Source organism: Rutidosis leptorrhynchoides, chromosome 4 (assembly GCF_046630445.1).
Source record: "Rutidosis leptorrhynchoides isolate AG116_Rl617_1_P2 chromosome 4, CSIRO_AGI_Rlap_v1, whole genome shotgun sequence".
In the NCBI taxonomy this organism is placed as follows: Eukaryota; Viridiplantae; Streptophyta; class Magnoliopsida; order Asterales; family Asteraceae; genus Rutidosis; species Rutidosis leptorrhynchoides.
This window is the reverse complement of record NC_092336.1, coordinates 346,614,593-346,628,102: the sequence shown is the minus strand read 5'-3', so window position 1 is coordinate 346,628,102 and position 13,510 is coordinate 346,614,593. Positions and strand designations below refer to the sequence as shown.

The following is a 13,510-nucleotide window of genomic DNA, read 5'->3' as shown; positions in this document are numbered from 1 at the left end:
ACACAAATGTACCGATGTCGCCCACAAACTCATTTCCGTTCTACTGTCGCCTACAAACTTATAAAAAATGTGTTATATAAACAAAATACTTTTTTAACCGTCAACCAAAATGGTTGATACGTGGCTTCTAAATACTCATGACACGTCGGTGATACATCGAAACAGAACTGAAAGTATATGGGCGACATCGGAACAGAACTGAAAGTATATAGGCGACATCGGAACACAATTGAAAGTATATGGGCGACATCGGGACATATAAAATAAATAAAAAAAGTTAAATAATTAACTTTACCGGTTCAGCAGGTAACCGGTAACAAAATGTTAACATCAGCACATTTGTTATAAGTTTGTAGGCGACAGTAGGACGGAAATGAGTTTGTGGGCGACATCGGTACATTTGTGTAAGTTTGTAGCCTATTTTTGGCTTTAACCCTTAAGTAATCAACACAAACAATCAATAATAAATAATTAATCATTGTATAAAACAATAAAATAAAGTAAATAGTACCGATCGTGTTTGATGTTGAACAAATTCAAAGTAAAAGACAAAATCTCCAACTTGATAAATTATCAAGTTGCAGCCTCCTGAGTCCCAAATAAATACGTAGCAATAATATAAATAAATTGAAGTCTAAATTTCCTACCTACTTGTTGTCGCCTACCAGGAGGCTAAAACAAAGAAAAGATAATAAAAATAATAAACCAAATCTAAAAGTGTATGTAAAAATTCCATTCGGTACAGAGATAGATGAATGGATATATATATTTCTCAAATAACTTGTAGTCCAAGTCCACCTTACTTTAAAACACCGACTTTTATTCTTGATTAAAATCTTCACTGGCCCTCTTCATGTGTAATAACAACATACGGCCCATTTAATTAAAATAGCTTCCTTCTTCGTGCTTACTTGCAAACGGCCCAGTTTTTGAACAAAGCCTCGCGTTCCGTGAAATTGGAGTTCCATACAAGACAAAGTGACCAGGTGTGGACTTCATATTTTTTTCCCCTTTAATCTCACGTTCAGTTAGTCACCTTAAGCTTATAACTTTTTCACTTTCTGCGAGATTTTTATCTAGACTCAGAATGTAGAACTTCGAACTCAATATTTTTTTCTCGATGTCGATTTTCAAATTAATAAAAACCATCACACTTCCTTCACCATAATTCTTCATTTTAATCTCATACGAACTCAAAATCTTCAAAAAGTGTTAAGAATAATAACAACGAGATTCGATAACGCAAATAAAAATATATATGAATGTGGCGTTATCAATAATGATCACTTATATGATGGAAGTGATAATGATAAAGATGATACATATACGAAATAAACTATGAAGACGATTATGATAGCGAGATGATGATGATATGGTAGATGATATGTGTAAGATGATGATAAAGGTTATGATGATGAGATGATACGGTTATGATGATGATGCGGATGTAATGATGATCATGGTGATATTAGTATAACGAAAATAATTATGATGATGAGTTCGATATTAAAGTGAAGACGATAAATAATGATATATGATGATATTGTGAGGATCATATGATGATGATTAAAATGGTTAGGATATTGATCATAATATTTAGATGCTTTCGTGATAATGATAGGTGTATGCTTTTGTGATCAATGATGTTTGTAATAAGGTATACGATGATGAAAATGAATGTGATGATGATAGAAGTAAGATGAAGATAAAACAGTTTGAGACATATTATTAATTAGTCGAGCGAGTGAAAAACAGAAATAAATAAACTAATGGTTCATTTGTCTAGGGTGTGTTGGTTAATCGAGACATCGTGGGTTCGAGTCTGGGCTCTGGCATTTTTTTTAGAAAAAGAAGAAGAATGATACAGAAGTAAAGGTTTAAAAAACAATTTAAGTTAGGTGTTATTTTAGAATTGAAACACATAGCGTAATGGTTAAGGATGTTATCGGGTTAGCGGGACGTCGCGGGTTCAAACCCGAACTTGGGCATTTTTTTTAAGGACTAATTCTAAGAGGTAGTATTACTATTACCATTATTATTATTATTATTATTATTGTTATTATTATTATTATTATTATTGATATTATTATTATCACATCATTATTATTATTAAAGATAAGTATTAGTATTATCGTCACTATAAAAATTATCATTTAAAAAAAAACTATCATTATTATTAGAATTATCATTATTTTATCATTATTATCTTTATTATTATTTTTATGAAAATGATTATAAATATTAATTTTATGAATATTATAATTATTATTATCATCACTATTATTATTATTATTATTATTATTATTATTATTATTATTATTATTATTATTATTATTATTATTATTATTATTTTGTAAAATTAATATTATTATTAACATTATTATCATTACTATCATTTGTACTTTTACTAGTAACATTATTATTATTATAAGAACTATATTATTATTTTTATAATATTACTATTATTATTATTATTATTATTATTATTATTTAAACAATCAAATGAAATTTGTATATTACAAGTATACTAATATTACATAATAATATGTTTTAATATGTTAACTAATATATTATTAATTATATTAATATAAAATTAATTAAATTATATATATATATATATATATATATAACATTTGAAATAACAAAAATATTATTAAAATAAATAAGTAATATATTATATAATTAAAATATATAAAAACTTGTTTGATTGTGATTATATGTGTTAATATATATACTTGATATAGGTTCGTAAATCCGATGCCAACCCTGCACTTGTTCAGTGCCGTGATATGCATAATTACTACCAAATACAGTATAGTGAGTTTCATTTGCTCCCTTTTTAAATACTTTTGCAATATATATTTTTGGGACTAAGAATACATGCGCTTTTATAAATGTTTGACGAAATAGACACAAGTAATTGAAACTACATTCTATGGTTGAATGATCGAAGTCGAATATGCCCCTTTTAGCTTGGTAGCCTAAGAATTAGTGAACCAGTCCACTAATTGACGCGAATCCTAAAGATAGATCTATTGGGCCCAACAAGCCCCATCCGTTGTTGTGGATACTTTAGTACTTCGAAATTATCATGTCCGAAGGATGTCCCGGAATGATGGGGATATTCTATATGCATCTTGTTAATGTCGGTTACTAGGTGTTCACCATATGAATGGACTTTATAGCAGTGAGCAGACCTGCACTTTGAAACGAAAAATGAAAATCTTGTGGTCTATAAAAATGATGGAAATGAATATTGATGATAAACTAATGAACTCATCAACCTTTTGGTTGACACTTTTAAGCATGTTTATTCTCATATTTGAAAGAAATCTTCTGCTGTACATTTGCTCATTTTAGAGATATTACTTGGAGTCATTCATGGCATATTTCAAAAGACGTTGCATTCAAGTCGTTGAGTTCAATAGAGATTATTATTATTAAGTAAATGACAGATTAGGTCATTTATAGGTTGGATATTATGAAATGGTATGCATGCCTGTAAAATTTCGATGTAATGAAAGTTTGTCTTTAAAAACGAATGCAATGTTTGTAAAATTTATCATATAGAGGTCAAATACCTCGCAATGTAACCATATGTTATTGTATTTGTCCTTATGGATTAGGACGGGTCGCTTCACATATGACCCCCGGTCCCATTTAGGGGGTGTGACAAATATATTTATGAAGTTGACTTTATCTTCTCGAATACTATCATTGATCCAGGAAACTCGCATTGTGATTTAAAAAATCATTGACATTACTTAAATTACTCCACATTAGTATCTATATAAAAAATAAAACAAATCAAATGACTTCCGGTACAATGTACGAATATGTATGCATAATGTAACTTGACCATATTCAGTAAATAAGACTGACCATAGTTGTTGTTTAATAATTAAGACTGAAAATAAAAGTATGGTGTAGAGGATAATCAACATAATTTTGTAGCAAATTTTAAGACTGAAAATGATATGATAAGTTGTGAGGAATGATGATATTGAAACAAGTCGCAAGTGGTTTATATAGGTAACTTAGCATCTATATTTCGGGAATGATTTATGGGCTTATTTCATATTGATTGTAAAGGATTACAATCTTTACCATAAATTTATTTATAAAGTTGACTTTATCTTCTCGAATACTATCATTGATCCAGCAAACGCGTATTGTGATTGAAAAAATCATTTACATTAGTTGAATTACACCACATTAGTATCGATTTCAAAAATAAAACAAATCAAATGACTTCCAGGACAATGTACGAATACGTATGCATAATGTAACTTGTCTATATTCAAACAATAAAACTGACCATAGTTGTGGTTTAATAATTAAGACTGAAAATAAAAGTATGGTGTAGAGGATATGTAACTTCAACATAATTGTGTAGCAAAAATTAAGACTGAAAATGATCTGATAAGTTGTGAGGAATGATGATATTGAAGCAAGTGGCAAGTAGTTTGTATATGTAACTTAGCATCTATATTTCGGGATTTATTTATAGTTTTATTTCATGTTGATTGTAAGGATTACAATCTTTACCATCAATATGTGTATGAAGCTGAATTTATCTTCTCGAATACTATAATTGATCCGGCAAATGCGTATTATGATTGACAAAATCATTGACATAACTTGAATTACTCCACATTAGTATCTATTCCAAAAATAAAACAAATCAAATGACTTCCAGGAAAATGTATGAATATCTATGCATAATGTAACTTGACCATATTCAAAAAGTAAGACTGATCATAGTTGTGGTTTAATAATTAAGATTGAAAATAAAAGTATGGTATAGAGGATATGTAACATCAACATAATTGTGTAGCAAAAATTAAGATTGAAAATGATCTGATAAGTTGTGAGAAATGATGATATTGAAGCAAGTGGCGAGTGGTTTATATAGGTAACTTATCATCTATACTTCGGGAATGATTTATGGGTTTATTTCATATTGATTATAATGGATTACGATCTTTACCATAAATATGTTTATGAAGTTGACTTTATCTTCTCGAATATCGTCATTGATCCAACAAACGCGTATTGAGATTGAAAAAATCATTGACATTACTTGAATTCTTCACATTAGTATCTATTCCAAAAATAAAACAAATCAAATGACTTTCAAGACAAATCGGTACGAATATGTATGTATATTGTAACTTGACCAAATTCAAAAAATAAGATTGACCATAGTTGTGGTTTAATAATTAAGACTGGAAATAAAAGTATGGTGTAGAGGATATGTAACATCAACATAATTGTGTAGCAAAACTTAAGACTGAAAATGTGAGTCATATACTAAGATCATTATATCTCCATAACATGTTGACAAATAGATATAGATATAAGGAAGGAACATAGAACCCCTAATATTTGAAAATTCGCGAGTTTTTTTTATTTTAGGGACATAATTGTTCGGTTTATGCTAATTACTTCTTAATGACTTCATTAAGATGAGGTGTTTAATATGACGGTATTTATTAAAGTTATTTATTTGATCGAAAGGCTAAGATTGCAAGTTGAAGTTTCTAATGATTCTATTGTGGTTTTCTTATTATGTATAGTATATATATATATATATATATATATATATATATATATATATATATATATATATATATATATATATATATATATATATATATATATATATATATATATATATATATAGGGGCAGGATCAATGGGGAAGTAACCAATCGGGGGGAAGCGGGAGGGAAGCAAAAAAAAAAAAAAATTAGTTTTTTTTGGAATTTTTTTTTCCGGCATCAAGATCACACGAAAATAAGAACATTTAGAAGAGACACTTCGTGATGAATGTTATTATTTAGGCGGGAAAACGATCAACAAAAATAACATTCAAGATAATATTGTTCGTGAAAAATATGAACGTTTTTCTTTCATGTTTTGTGAAGTAAAATTTAGCCCGATTTAGAGTTTAGGGTTTAGGATTTAGGGTTTAGGGTTTAGGGTTTGGTGTTTTGGGTTTATTCCATAAACCCAAAACACCAAACCTTAAACCCTAAACCCTAAACTCTAAACCGTTCGTGTTAAAAACTCAATCTAAACCCTAAATCTAAACCCTAAATCCTAAATTTCTAAACCCTAATATCTAAACCCTATAAACCCTAATATCTAAACCACAATAGCTAAAACCTCAACATACGCTCGGAAAACACGATAATTGTTATATATTACTTCTTCGAGCGTTTTTCCGTCAAAATAAAAACATTTATCACAAAGTGTCTCTACTAAATGTTCATATTTTCATCCCATCTATAATGTTCGTGAACAAAGTTTTTTCAAAAAACGAAAAAAAAAAGTTTTTGCTTCCCCCGGCTTTCCCCCGATTGGTTACTTCCCTCTTGATCCTACCAATATATATATATATATATATATATATATATATATATATATATATATATATATATATATATATATATATATAGTGGCGTGAGCCAGGATTATAAATGATTGGTGTCATAAAATATATCGAAATATATTAAGTCACAAAATTTATTGACAAACTACGATTAAGTACAAAATAAACAATTCATAATTGTTTTATTTGTAACACTTGCGATCTATGGTACTAAGATGACAGTCATTTAAAAATTATAAGAATATGAACATGAATAAAAGTATAAAATCTCAATTTGTTTCGCAAACTTCCGTAACACCATTTATATTGGTCTTGTTAAAATAATAATAATAATAATAATAATAATAATAATAATAATAATAATAATAATAATAATAATAATAATAATAATAATAATAATAACAATAATAATAATAATAATAATAAATTACCAAATGGTATAGTGTATTAAAGTGGGATGCATCATGTATGGGTTGGGTCACTTCTTTAAGTTTCCACAAAATCTAACTACTAAATTATACTCCGTATACACTACTAGCCGCCTTTTATTTCAATCGATGGTGTCATTTGACCATACCATCTTACATGTGGCTCCGACACTGTAATATGAATATATATTGTAGGAGTAGTGAACGTTGATCGATATATGCATACAAAAATAGTACCTACAAATTTGAACTGAAACCGCATACAACAAACAACGTAAAGTGTTCTTTATTGATTATAGAGAAAGAGAATTACATACAATAAAAACACACTAGAACAATTAAAATAACAAGTGATTTGATAAATACATATTATCGTAGTTAACAAACGAACTTATATACGATAATTTGGATTACTTACCGCGAATAGAACAATATGTCTGAATGACAGTAAGTATAAATATGATTAATCCAGAGATTGAAGCAATGTAACTCCATGCTCCGCTAAAGTAGGTACGCCTCGTCCACCCTATCGGGCTATTGCAATACTTGTGGATCTTTTCCCAATCTTCAGCGTATAAAAACTCTTTCAGATCACATCCTTTTGACAAGTTATGGATCAAATCAACAACATATTGGGTTCCACTTGGATTGTTTCTAGCAATTTTCAAGCCTTCTAACTTAAGATGGTCTTCTGTTGTTTTTACTAGATTCATCATAGCAACAACATATGATGTAAAGTAAGCAGTCTTCAAACGACGCAGCTCCAACGCAATGAGGTTATAAAAAACTACCTCAGTGTATAGATCAATGCTCAATAATGGGAGTCTCAATGTTGGATTATACCAATTTGATTCGAAGTTGATAGCTAATGGACATTTGCTTATGTCTTTATTAAGCACAAATTTTACTCCAGCCTTTTCGAGTTCTGTAACTGAATAAGACGGTGGCACAATAAATGACTGACCAGTTGATGACACGTTACTCGTAGGCTCGTAAGATTCATGCAGAAAATCAAGGATATGGTCATATTTTGTGCCAGTAGCATGATTTATTTCAGGTCCTAGCTCTGCTTCAAAAGGCTTTACATTTTCTAAAAGTTTCAAGAGCATCATATTAAGATAGGATGTGGGTTGAAATTTCAAGACGGTGCACTCAAAAATGTCGCGCAGGACAAAGAAAGGGATCTGATTTTCTAGCATCACTAGATCAGGAACCAGAGTTGATAGAAAAGCTCTATTATTTGTTAAGATCAGATCGTAATGAATAAGTATAAATAGTATGTAACAAGCATCCATCACCATCATTTTCACAAGTTCCGCGTCTTGATATGTATTATTTGTCATCGAATAACATGCTTTGATATCATCTAAACGAGCAAGCACCTTCTTCACACATGCTTCCACTGTCGTCTCATTCAGTGTGGAATCTACTTTTTTTAATAGGTCTCCAAAAATAAAAGGTTTATACTGTTCAAATTCTTGCACATTCATATCTTGTTTGTGCAGAGGTCCAATAGAGACCAGTCGAGGGGTGAAAGAATTTGGGCTGAGATCTCGCAACCTACTAGGAACTGTATAAATTGTTGTAGTTTTGGGTAATGGATTAAACCCTTCTCTCGCAGAATCAATCAGATTTTTGACAATTGCACCCACATTTTTTGAAACTTCCATTTAAATTAATTTTAGTATGATATCAAGGTCCTGTTAATGAATAGAAACAGATAAACAGATTAAATAAAAAGGGTATAGCAAATCTAAAACAAATTAAACATGTTTCAAATCAATAATTAAATGCCCTTAATTACTAAAACTTGCATACTATGGAATTGTTAATTACTACTCAGAGAGATAAAAGTCAAAGTACTATACGGTTTAATACAGATTATTAAACCTTATATATGGTTCGCTTTACAATTTCAAAACTCAAACTGTGAATGGTATCTAAAGCGTTAGTTTCCAAAATGACCAACTTATGCAACTCAATTAACAAAGTTAAGAAGTAAAAGTAGCTTTTTATTAATTGATGTTAAATACTAACCTTATTATTGTTGGAAAATCGTGTGTACTTTTACCAAAACAGATTAACGCAGCGGATAGTTAAAATAATAATCTTTTATTATTTTATGAACAAAATTTAACAAGATTAAATTTTCACTTATTTAATGAAACATGCACATGATTAACGATCCCAAAAATCCAGTTACACCATAATAATTGTCAAGAATATAAATCATAAGATGAGTAAACGATATACCTTTCTTGAAGAAACTGATTGAAGGAGAGAAACCTTTCTTGAAGAACCTGATTGAAGGAGAGAAACCTACGATCAAAAATATGACCGTCTCTTTGGATAGTCCACACTACACTTCAAACAACGTCAATGGATGCTAGTCCAAACCCAAGTAATAATCAATCAACCTTTGATTAATATTATGAACCCAAAATATGTAATATGTGTTTTTCCTTTTAGTTCATCGAAAGCATTAGAATGATTCAAAAATTACTTCGTAATATGATACACATATATGAATATATAATATATCCCATTTGTTTGGTAGCATAAAGTAAATCAAAAGAAATCAAGATTCGTTTGTTTGATAGCAAAAAGCAAATCAAAAGAAATCAAGATCATTTTCAAATACAATGCTATATTTTAAAAAGTCGTATTTCTCAAATACTTTAGGGGTAGTTTATGAAACTTATAACTAATAATTTCTATCATGTCACTTTCATGTGAATAGTAAATTAATTAATTTCATTTCATTTACTATTCACATGAATAGTAAATGAATTAATTTCGATTTACTATTTTGTTACTTGAGTAATATATATACATCATATATATATTTTATTTGACGTCTCGGTGTATATGTGTGTGACCCCGAAGGCTCAAATGAGGTTGGCCATATAGTTATATGTTGTACCTTGCACATTAATCCTACAGACTCCCACTTGTGCATGACACAACACCAAGTAACTATACAAACAATGATAAGCGTCTAGCAACACGTCATTGTCCCCAAATTCACGTGAGGATAGTTTCTCGAAACTGTTTATGGTAAGTGTTAAATGTCATTCGTCCTTTTGTTTCAGATACTTTAGTTAAACTTGAGATATGGATCATCGGTCATTCTCATTTGTTTAACAATTTTATTTATCGATCTTAGAACTGAATTAGATCACCAAATTAATTAAGTATCATCTTAATTACATCTGGGTGCGGCCACACAAATATCTTATTCATTCATCGAGGAGCTCAAAAAGTATCTAACTCCAAACATTTTAGAGGAACAAATCCTATATTGCATACACGTGTCTATCACGAGCTTTACATTATACCCAATAATGGCCTTTATAACAGCCTTATTCAGGACAGCGTTTAACCATATCAAAATACAATGCTACACTCATCAAGACGGGCGTGCATCTCAAGTCTAAGGACACAAAGACATAATCACTAAAAGATTCACTACTGACTACGATCCATGTAGTGACATCTCATGGTTGGGTCATTCCAATATTCATCATCAATGAATACATATGAATTTTGGTCTCAACAAGTTAACTATTCATCATCAATGAATATAACCAAAATTTCACATTAATCTTAATTCATGTTATTCCCATAACATGACCGATTATGGAGATTTTGAATAATCAACAATTATTCATGGATTAAACATGCTAATATAGAACACAGTGATATAAATGAAAACGACCATATCAAGTATGTCAGTTCATTAATATAAAACTGCTTAATGTTCCAAAAATATCCAAATATTAAATTACAAATGAAAAAGATCAGCAGCATAACGAAGTCCAATATTACTAGCATGATCATCATGCTTGTTGTGCATCATGGGCTTCGTGAACGGGTCAGCCACATTATCATTTGTATGAACCTTTAAGAATACTAATATCATTCCTCTTAATGACTTAATGAATGTAGTCAAACTTTTGAAGAATGTGCCGGATACTTTTATATACATGTGATTCTTTCAAAAGTATATTAACACTCGAACTATCACAGTACATATTATAGAAGATTAAATGTTGTGTACTACTCTGAGTATAACAACGAACTTCCTTACCCAGACAGCTTTCTGAGTAGCTTCTCAGTCAACAATGTATTCTGTTTTTGTTGTAGATTGTTCAATAGTGCTCTGCCTAGAGCTCTTCCAATCAAATGTCTTGCCCATCATGACAAAGAAACAACGTGACTGGATCGAGAATCATCTTGATCAGTTTGGAAACTAGAATAAGTATAAAACTTAATACTTAACTCTTTTTTCAAACCACCGTAAACCAAGAACATATCATTAGTACTATGCAAATACTAAAGAATATTCTTAACAACAATCCAATGTACTTCACCCGGATTATGTTGACAATGACTCGTCAAACTCAAAACTAACGAAACATCGAGTATAGTACATATCATGGCATACATAATGGATCATATAGCCGAAGCATATGTGATACATTTCATTTGTCTCATCTCATCTACTGTGATAGGACTTTTGAGACTTTCTCAAGGTTATGCCCTTTTGCATTGGCAAAGCTCCATGCTTGGAGTTTTGCATGCTAAATCTCTGCAAGATAATGTATGTACTTTGATTCAAACCAATAAGCCAATTGGATCTATTGTATAGATCCTCATTCTAATAATATAAGTAGCTTCATCAAGATCCTTTATGGAAATACATTTTCCAAGCCAAGACTTGACATCTTGCAAGTTGGAATGTTATTTCTAATAAGTAATATGTCATCAACATATAAGATCAAGAAGACTACTCTGCTCCCACTAGCTCTAATGTAAACTCAGAGCTTATCTTGGTTTTGAGAATTGATTTTCTCATTAAACTTAAGATTCTAGCTCCTGGATGCTTGCTTTTATCCATAAATGGATTTTAAAAGCTTGCATACTTTATTAGGATGCTTAGGATTCATAAACCCTTCCGGCTGAACCATATATACGTCCTCGCTTAGGTCGCCATTTAGGAAAGCGGTTTTGACATCCATTAGCCATATTTTATTATCATGAAAAGTAACCATGGCAATAAGTATCCTAATTGTTTTAGGGCTCACGACTAGTGAAAAACTTTCATCATAACCTTTTGTCACCAATAGAGCTTTAAAAGTGTTTACATTACCGTCCATATCAGTCTTCCTTTGAAGACCCATTTTTACCTCATTGTCTTACAATTGGGTAGAAGATCAATCAAGTCTCATACTTGATTATCCTTCATGGACTGCATATCTGTATTCATAGAATCTAGTCATTTTCAGATTCAGAATCTGATGTGGCCTCACACAGCTAGAGGGTTCATCATAATCCCTTAGTTGAGGTTTATCTGAATTAATCAGATAATTAAACCTCATAAGCCGATGAGCTCTACTAGATCTATAAAGTGCAGGTGTAACACGTTCTGGCTTACCAACAGTGTGCTCAGTTTCAACGTGTGGATTGCTAGTGCTTATTGAAGGTATGTTACTTTAAAGTACTTGAATTTCTTCAAGATCTACTTTACTCCCACTGACTTCTTGTAAGAGAAGATCTCTTTCTAGGAATTCAGCAGACCGAGCAGAAAACACGTTGTCTTCAGCTTGGTAGTAAAAGTAGTAACCTGTTGTTTCCTTTATGTATCGTATAAAGTAACATTGGATAGTTCTGGGTACTAATTTGTTTGAAGTGTCATGCTTCACATACGCTTCACAACCCCAGAATTTGAGATAAGACAACTTGGGATTCTTCCCATGCCATAACTCATATGGTGTCTTTTCTACCTTCATAGTTGGAATCACATTGAGTATGCCTGCAGCAGACTCTCATACATATCCCTAAAAGACGGTAGTAGAGAAATCAGACTCATCATAAATCAAACTATATCAAGTAAAGTTGATTCCTCTTACTCAGACACACCATCGTGTTGTGGTGTGTAAGGTAGAGTGAACCATGAGACAATCCCACAATTCTTTAGGTGGTCCAAAAACTCTTGACTCATAAACTCACTTACTCCATCGGAGCGAAGTGCTTTAATGGTCTTTCCAAGCTGATTATCTACTTCATTTTGGAATACTTTTGAATGGTAAAATAGTTGTATGTTTATGTTTCAGCAAGTGAACATAATCATAGCTACTGTACTCATCAGTAAATGTAATGAAGTAAAATTAACTAAATCTATACATTGTTCTTAAAGGGCTACATACAACAGTATGTATTAGTCCTAAAAGATCTTTAGCTCTTTTACCTAAATCGGAGAAAGAAGCATTTGTCATCTTTTCACATAAACATGACTCGCATACATCAAATGACTCAGAGCCAATTGATTCCAAAAGTCCATTAGACTGGAGTTTTGAAATGCATTGTTTGTTTATATGACTCATATGACAATGTCATAGATAGGTCTTATTCAAGTCTTGCTTGAAGACTTTGGCGATGTAGGTATACACAGAATTCTCATTTGAAATTACACTATGCATATCAATTTCAAAAATACCATCACGTTGATAGGTATTAAGATAAATATATTATCCTTAGAAACTGAAATATCTAAGTGTGTAAATGCGAGTTCAAAACTAGCATCTTTCAAACTATGTCGCTCGCAGTATTGAGAGCATAATGCTATTGTTCCAACAAAACAATAAGACCACTTAGAGAAGTAAGTTCAGAGGTACCAATAGCTT

At 30.7% G+C, this 13,510-nt stretch overlaps 1 protein-coding gene across 1 annotated transcript; it reads right to left on the bottom strand.

Moving 5' to 3' along the window:
• Positions 1 to 7,234: 7,234 nt before the first annotated feature.
• On the bottom strand, positions 7,235 to 8,494 carry LOC139841742 (UPF0481 protein At3g47200-like). Its single transcript, XM_071831948.1, has one exon. The coding sequence runs from the start codon at positions 8,492 to 8,494 to the stop codon at positions 7,235 to 7,237; it is 1,260 nt and encodes a 419-aa protein (XP_071688049.1).
• Positions 8,495 to 13,510: the final 5,016 nt, after the last annotated feature.